Source organism: Eucyclogobius newberryi, unplaced genomic scaffold (assembly GCF_026437365.1).
Source record: "Eucyclogobius newberryi isolate DKJ021-1_F unplaced genomic scaffold, fEucNew1.0.hap1 SCAF_11, whole genome shotgun sequence".
NCBI lineage: Eukaryota > Metazoa > Chordata > Actinopteri > Gobiiformes > Gobiidae > Eucyclogobius > Eucyclogobius newberryi.
Window position 1 is genome coordinate 32,579,381 of NW_027315735.1, and position 16,477 is coordinate 32,595,857.

Genomic DNA, 16,477 nt, shown 5'->3' on the forward strand with positions numbered 1-16,477 from the left:
GGGATGTCTTCGGCGAGAGGTTAACCTGCCGTTTTATTTTGAAATCCGTGAGGTTTCTGGGACCGCACATGCTGAAATAAGTGGGAGTGTCTGTGGTTGAACCTGTGACAGAGTTTATGGTGGATTCAAATAGTTTATACATTATTTTAAACAGAGATTCTGATTTACTCTGAAATAGTAGGAAGATATTTAAGAAGACCACCAAATAATACGAAATGAAACTCTGACAAATAAATGGAACGATGTGATTTTTCCTGTTTTTATCCATGGATTTTCCAACTGCAGATGAGAAATAAAAGGCTATTAAAGAAGTTTTTTAATTCTTAAGGTCTGTAACCGATTAATCGATAATCACGATTATTCAGGTCACAATATCATCGTAAGAACTGATAATCGTGACTGTTTTAGAAGCAAAAATGATGTCATTTCTTTTGTCTGAACCCGAAATGTGAGTTTTATGAGGCAGTTTATACCACAATAACTTCACTTTTGCATTCAGAAAGTTTGATTTCATAATGATGGTCGAGTATTAATGGAGCCGTGAAAAAGGATTTGGCTTCAATTTTGAGGTTAAATCGTTGCATTGTGGTATTTAATCATCCTAACTGTGAAATTTGATATTGTGACATCCCTACACTAAAGTTTTACGGTTAAATATTAGAAGTTAAAGCTAATTACATCTATTATTTACTTCTGTTAGACAATAACGCTGTGGTAGTGTATTAGTTACCTTTTAACATAGTTTTGTTATCATTTTTAATCCATCTTTTGTACAAAATGTAATCAATTCAACAGTTTAGAGCTGGATTAAGTCGTTTTTAAAGGTCAATCCACGTTCTCTGAGCTCCGTCCAATCAGAGCAGCTGATGCAGTGACGTTACTTTCGAAAGAATCCGTCTGGAGCTGTAACTCTAATATCTCGAGTCTCCAGTAATGTGAGTATTTGTAATGACTTAGTTGTACAAATTTCCAGCCCAAAATTAAACGTTTGCATTTGTAATCGAGAATATGTTAAAAGCTTAAAAGAGGCAGCTTCATTTACTCTGACCAAAGACAAATCAATCATTCCGGGATAAATCGGGCTCGCTTTGTTCCCTAAACCCACAAATTAAAAAATTACCCTTAAATATGACACAAAATTAATAGGATTTGAAATAGATTCCGTCTGGACTTTTTCCCCTAAAACTCTTTTAAGTTAATTTAGAGCAGATGGCGTTCTCCCTCCATGAACACGAGCCTGAGCCACTGTCGGCCCCGAAGTACATCAATAACAAGTCAAACCAATATTATCATTATTTTAATTGGAGGAAATCAAAAACACGTACTACAAATATATACTGATTATTTACGCTCTAAAACTCTGGAGCTTTGTGTAATTTAAAATGGTTCAGAGCCTCTGTCTCCTTCTCTTTCCATTCAACATCTTCCTGTACTTCTGCTTGCTCCTGATTGGCTGCTCCTGTCCCTCACTGCTGCTGATTGGCTGCTTCAGTCGCGGAGCGTAGGTGTCCTCAAACAGGACCTGCCCGTTGGACGTGTAAGCGATGTTTGACCAGCTCAAAACTGTCCCACGCGACCTGGGAAAGAAGACACACACAAACATGACAAATACACAAACATGAGAAATACACAAACATGAGAAATACACAAACATGAGAAATACACAAACATGACAAATACACAAACATGAGAAATACACAAACATGACAAATACACAAACATGATAAATACACAAACGTGACAAATACACAAACATGAGAAATACACAAACATGACAAATACACAAACATGACAAATACACAAACATGACAAATACACAAACATGACAAATACACAAACATGACAAATACACAAACATGATAAATACACAAACATGACAAATACACAAACATGACAAATACACAAACATGATAAATACACAAACGTGACAAATACACAAACGTGACAAATACACAAACGTGACAAATACACAAACGTGACAAATACACAAACGTGACAAATACACAAACGTGACAAATACACAAACGTGACAAATACACAAACGTGACAAATACACAAACATGACAAATACACAAAGTGTCACATAATCTGGCCGTTTGAACCTCAGGGCACTTTTCTGTATCGTGTGAGGAGAAATCTATCATTTTAAATGGAACTCATCATCACGACTTTAGAGGTTATTGCTATATTATGCTGTAGTATAGTATATATATGCTATACTATGCTGTAGTATAGTATATATCTGCTATACTATGCAGTAGTATAGTATATATATGCTATACTATGCTGTAGTATAGTATATATCTGCTATACTATGCTGTAGTATAGTATATATCTGCTATACTATGCTGTAGTATAGTATATATCTGCTATACTATGCAGTAGTATAGTATATATATGCTATACTATGCTGTAGTATAGTATATATATACTATGCTGTAGTATAGTATATATATATATACTATATATATGTATGTCCCTGTCTCACCCGTAGTTCTGCATGTAGCTCCAGACGTGCTCGTACTTCAGAGGATAATTCCACACCTCCAGGTCTGTCACCTGACCATCGAAGCCTGAGATGTCAAGCACAGGCTCCCCGGACCACACCATCTGTATAAACACAGATATATATAGTGTAAAATACATCTGTATATACACAGATATATATAGTGTAAAATACATCTGTATAAACACAGATATATATAGTGTAAAATACATCTGTATAAACACGGATATATATATATAGTGTAAAATACATCTGTATAAACAGATATATAGTGTAAAATACATCTGTATAAACAGATACATAGTGTAAAATACATCTGTATAAACAGATATATAGTGTAGAATATCCTTTAATATGCATCAAAAGAATGGCAAAGCTTGATCCAAGGACCATAATGTAAATGTATTTAAGTCCGTTCTCCCTGTGAAGTCTGCAGTCGCACGTCAAACAAAGTCTCAGAAATGATACAAATGTGAAGAACTTTCAGATTCTACAAAACCTCAAATAATCATTTCCTTAACTCCACGATTACAGTTTTGTGGCCCAGTCTGTGCATGAGCAAAGTGAACATACACTTTTTAATAGAAAGAAAAATACATAAAACACTTTTAAGTTCAACGTTTAAGTTGATTTATTCAGTCAACTATTTCTAAAGAGTAAGTCTAAAAACCCAAACCCTGACTTTAGACCAGTGTTATAGAGGCTCATGCAGAGGGTCATGCAGAGGGTCATGCAGAGGGTCATGCAGAGGCTCACGCAGAGGCTCATGCAGAGGCTCATGCAGAGGGTCATGCAGAGGCTCATGTAGAGGGTCACGCAGAGGATCATACAGAGGCTCATGCAGAGGGTCATGCAGAGGCTCATGCAGAGGGTCATGCAGAGGCTCACGCAGAGGCTCACGCAGAGGGTCATGCAGAGGGTCACGCAGAGGCTCATGCAGAGGGTCATGCAGAGGGTCATGCAGAGGCTCACGCAGAGGCTCATGCAGAGGGTCACGCAGAGGGTCACGCAGAGGCTCATGCAGAGGGTCATGCAGAGGGTCATGCAGAGGCTCATGCAGAGGGTCATGCAGAGGGTCACGCAGAGGGTCACGCAGAGGCTCATGCAGAGGGTCATGCAGAGGGTCATGCAGAGGCTCATGCAGAGGGTCATGCAGAGGGTCATGCAGAGGCTCACGCAGAGGCTCATGCAGAGGGTCATGCAGAGGGTCACGCAGAGGCTCATGCAGAGGGTCATGCAGAGGGTCATGCAGAGGGTCATGCAGAGGCTCACGCAGAGGCTCATGCAGAGGGTCATGCAGAGGGTCACGCAGAGGCTCATGCAGAGGGTCATGCAGAGGGTCATGCAGAGGGTCATGCAGAGGGTCATGCAGAGGGTCATGCAGAGGGTCATGCAGAGGGTCACGCAGAGGGTCACGCAGAGGGTCGAGTGTGTCCACTTCACAGGTCACCAGGCTTTTCAGAACTATACAATGAACTGAACTGTACAAAAGCTGGTATCACATCATGAAAAGGGATTATATTGAACCAAACTCTTACTCGAGATGACGGTATCTTCCGGATGCTCATGGATCCTCCCTGGAACAGTTGAACTACATTTTTGAGCGAGTCCAGGACAACACAGACACTGGTCCAGGGCTGGGTCCGGACCGAAGACCAGAGCGAGATCCTGGGGTACAGAGAGACCTGGGAGTAGTAGTCCCTGCTCAGAGAGAAAAATGACGGGGAACTCAACGAGAGCGTCAGAGGAGAACGAGGAGCCAGTTTGAACAGGTTAAAAGAGCTGGAGTCTGTCATGAAGCGCAGGCACACCGACACACCTGCAGAGGGCGCACAAGGAACGTTTCAGGCAAAAGAATAACGTCTCTAGAGAGAAGCAGAAACACTACACAGTCCAACTCTAACCTGATATGCTTGATAAACCTGATAAACTTGATATGGCCTCAGTGAAATCGTATTGAGGCCCATATGCGCGGTTAGACTACGACACATTTTACTTAAACGTCGTGAACATCATTGTATATAAGATTTTACTAAAATGTTTTCCAACTGACTTACTTCCTGGTTAATTAATCAAATTCATATCTATTCATTCTACCTCAAAACCGTAAACCAAACATTAAAGTTGACAAGAAAACCTGAATTCATCCTGTGATTTTAAACAAAAGTGTCACAAACATTTCTAAAAATATATATATATATATTAGGTCTACACTTTCTCCATAATTTTGCAGCCCTAGACAAGACGTAGGTTCATCCAAATAAATTACACAATAGTTGTTGATTAATAATATCTGAAGACACCTTTATTCTGTTAACTAAACGCTTAAACTGTCAGAAAATTGTGTAAATGTTGTAAATTATTTAAAATGTTTGACCAATTGTCACTTTTTTCTGCCATAGACAATTGTCAACTCTTTCTTTCACATTTTCCTTCACAAACTGCTCCTCGTCCGGTGTAAAACTATAATAAATATGTGCGACATGGCAAAAACACAAGGGTCTTTTCAGTCGGAGTGCGTGCGAGCAAAGTACTGACCGTTAGTGGGAGGTGTGGTTGTAGTTGTATAGTATCGAGTTGTCCAGGGAAGAGTCGTGGTTGTATAGTATCGAGTTGTCCAGGGAAGAGTCGTGGTTGTATAGTATCGAGTTGTTGTGGGATGAGTTGTGGTTGTATAGTATCGAGTTGTTGTGGTATGAGTTGTGGTTGTATAGTATCGAGTTGTCCTTTTAGTTGTCGTGGGTTTTCTTGTTGCAGGTTGGTAATACGGCTGGTAGAAAGTCACTCCTGAGTACTGAGACAGCGTGACCATTCTCCCTCTGAGATCCACTCCTGGACCAACTGCAAAATAACAGGGACATAAAAGAAGTTGTGCTGCGAAAACATAACGGCTTAAACCAGGATTTGTATTCTTTCGTGTGCTTCATTAAAGGCGAGGCAAGTTTATTTGTAGAGCACATTTCATAAACAAGACAATTCTAAGTGCGTCACACAACAGGAAAAATGCATTAAAATCACAAAGAAATTACAGAAACAGAAATACAATCAAATTAACTAATTCATTTATTAAAAATAAAAATAAAAACACTTGGCCACAGACGGTAACGTGTTTTGGAGTCCAACTCCCTTTTAAATCAGTCCAACTGATTGTACGTACTTTTACACGACCAATTCAAAAACTAAACCACATCAAATCATGTTGTGAAACTGTATTTTTCATGAAGTGGCCCGTTCATTCGTTTCCTGTTCCCAAAAATCAAACAAAAACTGTTGAACAACAAACTGGACCAAACCAGGCCTATACAGTGCTCAAGAGTTCCACCAAAGTGCCCTCGTCTAATTTTGGTTCCTGACTCTCTGCATCTCAATCTTACTGAGGTAAAAGGACCACATTTGGATGGTTTTGTGAGTAATACGTTAGGCCAGTTAAAAATATAACATTAGCCTTGTAAGCCATAGTTCTAACTGTGGTGTAGCCTCATAAGGCTTCCTTATAAGAACTAGAGAAGAACCAGTCTGCACCAGGACAGAGTTTTAAACCAGGTCTTTCTTACCTGTGGTGTAGGGGTCACGGGTTGTCCAATATGAGTCTCCCCCACAAGAGACCAAGAGAGCGCTCACAATGGAGACACAGTACAGCAACTTCATGTTTCTACTACTACTACTACTACTACTACTACTACTACTACTACTACGACTTCTACTTCTAACTACGAAACTGCTTTCCGTTTACGTTTCGCTGTAGTTCGCTGAGTGTCAGGAATGAAACTGGTTTTGTCAGTTGTGCGGGCTTTCTGAATGATGCATGGATAGTCTTTAAAACCTGCGTCAAATCAGAATCAGAATAAAGTTTATTACCATTTGTCAATGAACAGGATTCACGGACATAGGAATTTGTCCTGGCGGTTCGGTGCAACACAAACATCAAACACTGAACAATGAATACAAAAACAATGGACAATAAATAACTACCGGGTATTAAAAATAGGTCAGTAGAATTATATATAGACATGATATGTACATAAAATATGTAGTGCAATAAAAAGTGAACAGTGCAGTGAGTGCAAAGTGCTTAGGCTGTATTCAAGAGTACAACGGCAGAGGGAAAGAAACTGTTCTTATGACGGGAGGTTCTGGTCCGGATGGACGGAAGAGGAAGTACATCCTCTGCTGGGCCTTCCCAGTGAGGGAGCTGATGAGGTTGAGGTCCCGGATGATGGTGGTACTGAGAAAGCGGAGAGAGTCCACCGTGGAGATGGGGGAGTCTGAGATGGTGAGGGGGGGCTGGGGGGCTGTGACTTTCCTGAAGTCCACGATCATCTCCATTGTTTTCTGGGCGTTGAGCTCCAGGTTGTTACCGCTGCACCAGGACACCAGCCGGTCCACCTCCCTCCTGTAGACAGACTCATCCCCGTCCGAGATGAGCCCGATGAGGGTGGTGTCGTCATGGCGATGAGGGTGGTGTCGTCCGCAAACTTTATTAGTTTCACGAAGTCGTGGCTGAAGGTGCAGCAGTTCGTGTACAGGGAGAAGAGCAGGGGAAAAAGTACACAGCCCTGTGGAGCTCCTGTGCTGATAATTCGAGTGTCTGAGACATTCTTCCCCAGCAGCACGCACTGCCTCCGATCCGTCAGGAAGACGTGCCAGGTTGATAGCGTCATCCACAGACCTGTTGGCTCTGTAGGCGAACTGCAGGGGGTCCAGCAAGGGATCCAGCAGGGGGTCCAGCAAGGGGGAGGTGAAGGACTTGAGGTGGAGGAGGACCAGGCGCTCAAATGACTTCATGACTACAGCCGTCAACGCCACAGGTCTGTAGTCATTAAGTCCAGTGATCCGGGGCTTCTTGGGGACAGGGACAATGATGGACGACTTGAAGCAGGCTGGGACGTGGCATGACTCCAGGGAGGTGTTAAAAATGCCAGTGAAGACAAGCGCCAGCTCGCCTGCACAGTGTCTTAAGGTGGCCGGGGTGACACCGTCTGGTCCAGCAGCCTTTTGCGGGTTGGATTTGCGGAATAGTCTACACACATCCTGTTCCTGTACTGTGAGAGGGGTGGGGGAGGAGGGGGGGACTGGGGTTGGGATGGCAGAGGTGGCCACAGTGGGGGAGGGGGTGTCAAATCTGCAGTAGAAGGAATTGAGTCTTTGCGCCAGTTTTATATCGTCCACAGCAGGGGGGTCGCGGGGCTTGTAGTTGGTGAGAAGCCGGAGCCCACTCTACACAGAGGCGGGGCCACTCCACACAGAGGCGGGGCCACTCCACACAGAGGCGGGGTTGTTGTCAGAGAACTGCTGCTTCAGACGCGTACTGTAACGGGCTCTAGCTCTCGACACCTCCCTGCTAAATCCGTACTTTGTGTCTTTGCAGCTTTCTCTATCGCCGGGCCTGTGCGCTGACTCCTTTTGCCGCCTAAACTGCCTCAGTTTGGGTGTGAACCAGGGTTTGTCATGGTTGAAAGTCACTTTGGTGTGTGACGGTATAATGCTGTTCTCATAGAATCGAATGTATGACGTCACAATGTCCGTGTACTCATCCAAACTGTCTGTGGCAGCTCTGAAGACCTCCCAGTCTGTAACGTCCAAACAGCACGTAGCTCCTCCACTGCCTCATGTTTGTCACTGCAAATGTTTGTTCAACTTGTAGCTTCACCAAACGCGCCGCAATTTCAGTTTGACAAAGTGTTTTTAATATGAGAAGACACTTGTTCCACAGATGAGTCGTCTTCAACCGAAATATGTCACAAAATTGCCAATAAATTGCTAATATTGTTATTTGGAAGCGCAGGCCTTCTTAAAGTGCACGTGGCGGCGGCTTGTGTTTTTCTAACCGCGACTCAGTTCGGCGCGACGGGGCCCGCGGTAAATATTTATCACAGTTTCACGTCCGTCGATCGTTACTGTTTGTGAATTTTATCTTACAAATAAATGTCACGGGAAGCGGCGGTGACTAGGAATCCCTCTGTGATGTCATCAGTAGCGACATTGTGTCCAAAAACATGTAGGAACAGTTTAAAGTACACATTTCTGACATGTTTACGCGGTCCTCTTTGCAAATGTTAACACCTTTATCTTGTTAATCGTAAATATCGTGTCTTTTCTATGGATTTTGAGTTTTGGTTGGCCGCGGTTTCGAGGGGCCGGAGGATCTCACCCGCACGCCGTTCAGGAAATGTCGTTGTTTTCTCCCCCTTTTAGAACATTTATCGTCACGGACACGCCTGGTCGAATACCGTAAAACACTGACTACCGAACACAGTAATACCGAGGCAGTAATACTCCAGTACAAGTAAAAGTAGCTCGGTCAAAAAAATTAATACTCAGTTGAAGTATTTGCTGTAGAAATTATTTAAATATTGAAAGTTCACTTTTTTTCTCTGTTTTTTGTCACTAATCATTTTTAATAAGTGCTGTGCGGCTTCAAATGTAATAAAATACCGTTGTCGGGTCCTTTTGCAGATTGTATTTTGCACTGTTCTGCACGGCGTATGAAATAGATGTAAAAGTTTAGATTAAAAAAACATTTAGTTGTAATTTGCACTGTGGAAAAAATGAATTTGTTGGCGAAAACCTCCCTCGGTTTGACATCAGACCAGACTAAACGCTATGTTCTATGTCAATTCTAAAATACAGCTCGAGCGACGGACAGAAAACGCACTTTGAGCACTTCTGCTTTTAGATTATCCGATTGTTTACCGTCTTTTCTGTCCAAATGTACCGTGGGTTTTACTGCGACGCGTCTCTGCTCAGAACGAGCCACGACTTTTGAGTTTTTCCCGCACAAATCGTGTTGATAATGTCGGAGATATTGTCGGATTAAAGCCTTGGCGTTCCGGGACTCGTGGGATGTCTTCGGCGAGAGGTTAACCTGCCGTTTTATTTTGAAATCCGTGAGGTTTCTGGGACCGCACATGCTGAAATAAGTGGGAGTGTCTGTGGTTGAACCTGTGACAGAGTTTATGGTGGATTCAAATAGTTTATACATTATTTTAAACAGAGATTCTGATTTACTCTGAAATAGTAGGAAGATATTTAAGAAGACCACCAAATAATACGAAATGAAACTCTGACAAATAAATGGAACGATGTGATTTTTCCTGTTTTTATCCATGGATTTTCCAACTGCAGATGAGAAATAAAAGGCTATTAAAGAAGTTTTTTAATTCTTAAGGTCTGTAACCGATTAATCGATAATCACGATTATTCAGGTCACAATATCATCGTAAGAACTGATAATCGTGACTGTTTTAGAAGCAAAAATGATGTCATTTCTTTTGTCTGAACCCGAAATGTGAGTTTTATGAGGCAGTTTATACCACAATAACTTCACTTTTGCATTCAGAAAGTTTGATTTCATAATGATGGTCGAGTATTAATGGAGCCGTGAAAAAGGATTTGGCTTCAATTTTGAGGTTAAATCGTTGCATTGTGGTATTTAATCATCCTAACTGTGAAATTTGATATTGTGACATCCCTACACTAAAGTTTTACGGTTAAATATTAGAAGTTAAAGCTAATTACATCTATTATTTACTTCTGTTAGACAATAACGCTGTGGTAGTGTATTAGTTACCTTTTAACATAGTTTTGTTATCATTTTTAATCCATCTTTTGTACAAAATGTAATCAATTCAACAGTTTAGAGCTGGATTAAGTCGTTTTTAAAGGTCAATCCACGTTCTCTGAGCTCCGTCCAATCAGAGCAGCTGATGCAGTGACGTTACTTTAGAAAGAATCCGTCTGGAGCTGTAATTCTAATATCTCGAGTCTCCAGTAATGTGAGTATTTGTAATGACTTAGTTGTACAAATTTCCAGCCCAAAATTAAACGTTTGCATTTGTAATCGAGAATATGTTAAAAGCTTAAAAGAGGCAGCTTCATTTACTCTGACCCAAGACAAATCAATCATTCCGGGATAAATCGGGCTCGCTTTGTTCCCTAAACCCACAAATTAAAAAATTACCCTTAAATATGACACAAAATTAATAGGATTTGAAATAGATTCCGTCTGGACTTTTTCCCCTAAAACTCTTTTAAGTTCATTTAGAGCAGATGGCGTTCTCCCTCCATGAACACGAGCCTGAGCCACTGTCGGCCCCGAAGTACATCAATAACAAGTCAAACCAATATTATCATTATTTTAATTGGAGGAAATCAAAAACACGTACTACAAATATATACTGATTATTTACGCTCTAAAACTCTGGAGCTTTGTGTAATTTAAAATGGTTCAGAGCCTCTGTCTCCTTCTCTTTCCATTCAACATCTTCCTGTACTTCTGCTTGCTCCTGATTGGCTGCTCCTGTCCCTCACTGCTGCTGATTGGCTGCTTCAGTCGCGGAGCGTAGGTGTCCTCAAACAGGACCTGCCCGTTGGACGTGTAAGCGATGTTTGACCAGCTCAAAACTGTCCCACGCGACCTGGGAAAGAAGACACACACAAACATGAGAAATACACAAACATGACAAATACACAAACATGAGAAATACACAAACATGAGAAATACACAAACATGAGAAATACACAAACATGACAAATACACAAACATGAGAAATACACAAACATGAGAAATACACAAACATGACAAATACACAAACATGACAAATACACAAACATGACAAATACACAAACATGACAAATACACAAACATGACAAATACACAAACATGACAAATACACAAACATGACAAATACACAAACATGACAAATACACAAACATGAGAAATACACAAACATGACAAATACACAAACATGACAAATACACAAACATGAGAAATACACAAACATGACAAATACACAAACATGACAAATACACAAACATGACAAATACACAAACATGACAAATACACAAACGTGACAAATACACAAACATGACAAATACACAAACGTGACAAATACACAAACATGACAAATACACAAACGTGACAAATACACAAAGTGTCACATAATCTGGCCGTTTGAACCTCAGGGCACTTTTCTGTATCGTGTGAGGAGAAATCTATCATTTTAAATGGAACTCATCATCACGACTTTAGAGGTTATTGCTATATTATGCTGTAGTATAGTATATATATGCTATACTATGCAGTAGTATAGTATATATATGCTATACTATGCAGTAGTATAGTATATATATGCTATACTATGCAGTAGTATAGTATATATATGCTATACTATGCTGTAGTATAGTATATATATGCTATACTATGCAGTAGTATGGTATATATATGCTATACTATGCAGTAGTATAGTATATATATGCTATACTATGCTGTAGTATAGTATATATATACATATATATATACTATATATATGTATGTCCCTGTCTCACCCGTAGTTCTGCATGTAGCTCCAGACGTGCTCGTACTTCAGAGGATAATTCCACACCTCCAGGTCTGTCACCTGACCATCGAAGCCCGAGATGTCAAGCACAGGCTCCCCGGACCACACCATCTGTATAAACACAGATATATATAGTGTAAAATACATCTGTATAAACAGATATATATAGTGTAAAATACATCTGTATAAACAGATATATATAGTGTAAAATACATCTGTATTAACACAGATATATATATATAGTGTAAAATACATCTGTATTAACACAGATATATATATAGTGTAAAATACATCTGTATAAACAGATACATAGTGTAAAATACATCTGTATAAACAGATACATAGTGTAAAATACATCTGTATAAACACAGATATATAGTGTAAAATACATCTGTATAAACAGATATATAGTGTAGAATACATCTGTATAAACAGATATATAGTGTAGAATATCCATTAATATGCATCAAAAGAATGGCAAAGCTTGATCCAAGGACCATAATGTAAATGTATTTAAGTCCGTTCTCCCTGTGAAGTCTGCAGTCGCACGTCAAACAAAGTCTCAGAAATGATACAAATGTGAAGAACTTTCAGATTCTACAAAACCTCAAATAATCATTTCCTTAACTCCACGATTACAGTGTTGTGGCCCAGTCTGTGCATGAGCAAAGTGAACATACACTTTTTAATAGAAAGAAAAATACATAAAACACTTTTAAGTTCAACGTTTAAGTTGATTTATTCAGTCAACTATTTCTAAAGAGTAAGTCTAAAAACCCAAACCCTGACTTTAGATCAGTGTTATAGAGGCTCATGCAGAGGGTCATGCAGAGGGTCACGCAGAGGGTCATGCAGAGGGTCATGCAGAGGGTCATGCAGAGGGTCATGCAGAGGGTCATGCAGAGGGTCACGCAGAGGGTCATGCAGAGGGTCATGCAGAGGGTCATGCAGAGGGTCATGCAGAGGGTCACGCAGAGGGTCATGCAGAGGGTCCTGCTCATGCAGAGGCTCACGCAGAGGGTCATGCAGAGGGTCACGCAGAGGGTCATGCAGAGGCTCACGCAGAGGGTCATGCAGAGGGTCACGCAGAGGGTCACGCAGAGGGTCACGCAGAGGCTCATGCAGAGGGTCATGCAGAGGGTCATGCAGAGGCTCATGCAGAGGGTCATGCAGAGGGTCATGCAGAGGCTCACGCAGAGGCTCATGCAGAGGGTCATGCAGAGGGTCACGCAGAGGCTCATGCAGAGGGTCATGCAGAGGGTCACGCAGAGGGTCATGCAGAGGGTCATGCAGAGGGTCATGCAGAGGGTCATGCAGAGGGTCATGCAGAGGGTCACGCAGAGGGTCACGCAGAGGGTCGAGTGTGTCCACTTCACAGGTCACCAGGCTTTTCAGAACTATACAATGAACTGAACTGTACAAAAGCTGGTATCACATCATGAAAAGGGATTATATTGAACCAAACTCTTACTCGAGATGACGGTATCTTCCGGATGCTCATGGATCCTCCCTGGAACAGTTGAACTACATTTTTGAGCGAGTCCAGGACAACACAGACACTGGTCCAGGGCTGGGTCCGGACCGAAGACCAGAGCGAGATCCTGGGGTACAGAGAGACCTGGGAGTAGTAGTCCCTGCTCAGAGAGAAAAATGACGGGGAACTCAACGAGAGCGTCAGAGGAGAACGAGGAGCCAGTTTGAACAGGTTAAAAGAGCTGGAGTCTGTCATGAAGCGCAGGCACACCGACACACCTGCAGAGGGCGCACAAGGAACGTTTCAGGCAAAAGAATAACGTCTCTAGAGAGAAGCAGAAACACTACACAGTCCAACTCTAACCTGATATGCTTGATAAACCTGATAAACTTGATATGGCCTCAGTGAAATCCTACTGAGGCCCATATGAGCGGTTAGACTACGACACATTTTACTTAAACGTCGTGAACATCATTGTATATAAGATTTTACTAAAATGTTTTCCAACTGACTTACTTCCTGGTTAATTAATCAAATTCATATCTATTCATTCTACCTCAAAACCGTAAACCAAACATTAAAGTTGACAAGAAAACCTGAATTCATCCTGTGATTTTAAACAAAAGTGTCACAAACATTTCTAAAAATATATATATATATATTAGGTCTACACTTTCTCCATAATTTTGCAGCCCTAGACAAGACGTAGGTTCATCCAAATAAATTACACAATAGTTGTTGATTAATAATATCTGAAGACACCTTTATTCTGTTAACTAAACGCTTAAACTGTCAGAAAATTGTGTAAATGTTGTAAATTATTTAAAATATTTGACCAAGTGTCACTTTTTTCTGCCATAGACAATTGTCAACTCTTTCTTTCACATTTTCCTTCACAAACTGCAACTCGTCCGGTGTAAAACTATAATAAATATGTGCGACATGGCAAAAACACAAGGGTCTTTTCAGTCGGAGTGCGTGCGAGCAAAGTACTGACTGTTAGTGGGAGGTGTGGTTGTAGTTGTATAGTATCGAGTTGTCCAGGGATGAGTTGTATAGTGTGGAGTTGTTGTGGGTTTTCTTGTTGCAGGTTGGTAATACGGCTGGTAGAAAGTCACTCCTGAGTACTGAGACAGCGTGACCATTCTCCCTCTGAGATCCACTCCTGGACCAACTGCAAAATAACAGGGACATAAAAGAAGTTGTGCTGCGAAAAACATAACGGCTTAAACCAGGATTTGTATTCTTTCGTGTGCTTCATTAAACCAATTGAAAAACTAAACCACGTCAAATCATGTTGTGAAACTGTATTTTTTCATGTTCCCAAAAATCAAACAAAAACTTCCTAAAATTCTGTTCCTCATCTTCAGCTCCTGCTAGAGCTTCTGTTGAACAACAAACTGGACCAAACCAGGCCTATACAGTGCTCAAGAGTTCCACCAAAGTGCCCTCGTCTAATTTTGGTTCCTGACTCTCTGCATCTCAATCTTACTGAGGTAAAAGGACCACATTTGGATGGTTTTGTGAGTAATACGTTAGGCCAGTTAAAAATATAACATTAGCCTTGTAAGCCATAGTTCTTATAAGAACTAGAGAAGAACCAGTCTGCACCAGGACAGAGTTTTAAACCAGGTCTTTCTTACCTGTGGTGTAGGGGTCACGGGTTGTCCAATATGAGTCTCCCCCACAAGAGACCAAGAGAGCGCTCACAATGGAGACACAGTACAGCAACTTCATGTTTCTACTACTACTACCTCTACTACTACTACTACTACTACTACTACTACTACTACTACTACTACTACCTCTACTACTACTACTACTACTACTACTACTACTACTACCTCTACTACTACTACTACTACTACTACTACTACTACTGTTCTGTACAGAGTCTGCTTCTGTTTTTATTTCTAGCTGGTCATGGGACGCTCTTGTACTTTCACTTCTCATTTATTGCACTTCTACACAGAAATGAAACCTGAGCTGCTGTCTGTGAGAATCCTATATACATATATATACACACACACACACACACACACACACACACACACACACACACACACATATAAAGAGAGAAATAGATCGATAGATACAGTATACTACTACTACTACTACTACTACTATTACTACTACTACTACTACTACTACTACTACTACTACTACTACTACTACTACTACTACACTACTACTGCTGCAATAAAGTCCACAGGGGTACACACAGGCAACTGTTCTGTACAGAGTCTGCTTCTGTTTTTATTTCTAGCTGGTCATGGGACGCTCTTGTACTTTCACTTCTCCTTTACTGCATTTTTACACAGAAATAAAACCTAACTGAGCTGCTGTCTGTGAGTGTGTGTGTGTGTGTATATATATATATATATATATATATATATATATAATATTATATTATATAATAATAATAATATAAGCTGGAGAAGGCCTGGAGCGTGAAGGTATTGGTGGTGCCCGTAGTGATCGTAGCACTTGGGGCAGTGACCCCTAAACTGGAGGAATGGCTTGAGCAGATCCCAGGGGAAACATCCTCTTGTGGTGGTGTACAGTGTGTTCTGCGGATTGGAGACGGCCTGGCGCTTGGTGTGCATTACTGACCCTCTGATGGCCTCGGACACATAGACTCTTCTGGACAGAACTTTAGAAACATCTGGATGGAAGCTGCTCCAACACGCCTTCTTGACGAGCGAGGACATGCTTCTGACATAAAATGTCCTAACACGAGGACATGGAAAATGTCCTTAACACGCTCATGGCTGCGCTCAGCATGGTGACTAATAAGGCAGGACTAGCTCCACTGTCTATCTCGCGTCCGCCTGTCCGTCTGAGGGAGTCGGATCTCTCCTTCACTGTGGAACTTCTCCAGATTTCCACTTTTTCCCAAGGAGGTTATGTAGTTTTTCCTGGCCAAGAAGGAGGGTCTAAGGACAGGGGAGCTTGGGACATTTGTCTTAGGACACCGGATGTTGGGACATTACCAAGTCCCTGTGAACATTGTTTAATCTGTTTTTCACACCCCGAGGCAACAACTGTTGTGATTTTGAAAAAAAATAAGTTGAAATTTAATTGAGGACTAAACGTAAAAAGGGAGAAAAATACTCAGGTAAAGAAGCGTTGCTTGTGGCTCAGAGAGCTGCAGGAAAG

The 16,477-nt window shown here is 41.2% G+C and overlaps 2 protein-coding genes across 2 annotated transcripts; both read right to left on the minus strand.

Annotated features, from left to right (window-relative positions):
* Positions 1-1,315: 1,315 nt before the first annotated feature.
* Positions 1,316-6,209, minus strand: LOC140354760 (uncharacterized). Its single transcript, XM_072439991.1, has 5 exons — positions 6,061-6,209; positions 5,045-5,347; positions 4,045-4,325; positions 2,489-2,610; positions 1,316-1,577 (listed from the first exon to the last, which is right to left on the minus strand). Exons 1-5 carry the CDS (start codon positions 6,152-6,154, stop codon positions 1,388-1,390), a joined length of 990 nt encoding a protein of 329 aa, XP_072296092.1. The 5' UTR covers positions 6,155-6,209; the 3' UTR covers positions 1,316-1,387.
* Positions 6,210-10,712: 4,503 nt separating this feature from the next.
* LOC140354767 (uncharacterized) lies at positions 10,713-15,167 on the minus strand. The gene is made up of 5 exons (XM_072439999.1): positions 14,962-15,167; positions 14,316-14,492; positions 13,316-13,596; positions 11,834-11,955; positions 10,713-10,923 (listed from the first exon to the last, which is right to left on the minus strand). The coding sequence occupies exons 1-5, from the start codon at positions 15,053-15,055 to the stop codon at positions 10,734-10,736; spliced, it is 864 nt and encodes a 287-aa protein (XP_072296100.1). The 5' UTR covers positions 15,056-15,167; the 3' UTR covers positions 10,713-10,733.
* Positions 15,168-16,477: the final 1,310 nt, after the last annotated feature.

Excerpts from the sequence above, each read along its gene's own strand:
- LOC140354760 (XM_072439991.1), bottom strand. The coding sequence starts at position 6,154 with ATGAAGTTGCTGTACTGTGTCTCCATTGTGAGCGCTCTCTTGGTCTCT. Across the intron at positions 4,326-5,044 it reads AACCACACCTCCCACTAACG|GTGTGTCGGTGTGCCTGCGC; the intron begins GTCAGTACTTTG and ends CGCCCTCTGCAG. Across the intron at positions 2,611-4,044 it reads GGAAGATACCGTCATCTCGA|ATGGTGTGGTCCGGGGAGCC; the intron begins GTAAGAGTTTGG and ends GTGTTTATACAG.
- LOC140354767 (XM_072439999.1), bottom strand. The coding sequence starts at position 15,055 with ATGAAGTTGCTGTACTGTGTCTCCATTGTGAGCGCTCTCTTGGTCTCT. Across the intron at positions 13,597-14,315 it reads AACCACACCTCCCACTAACA|GTGTGTCGGTGTGCCTGCGC; the intron begins GTCAGTACTTTG and ends CGCCCTCTGCAG. Across the intron at positions 10,924-11,833 it reads AGCTACATGCAGAACTACGG|GTCGCGTGGGACAGTTTTGA; the intron begins GTGAGACAGGGA and ends CTTCTTTCCCAG.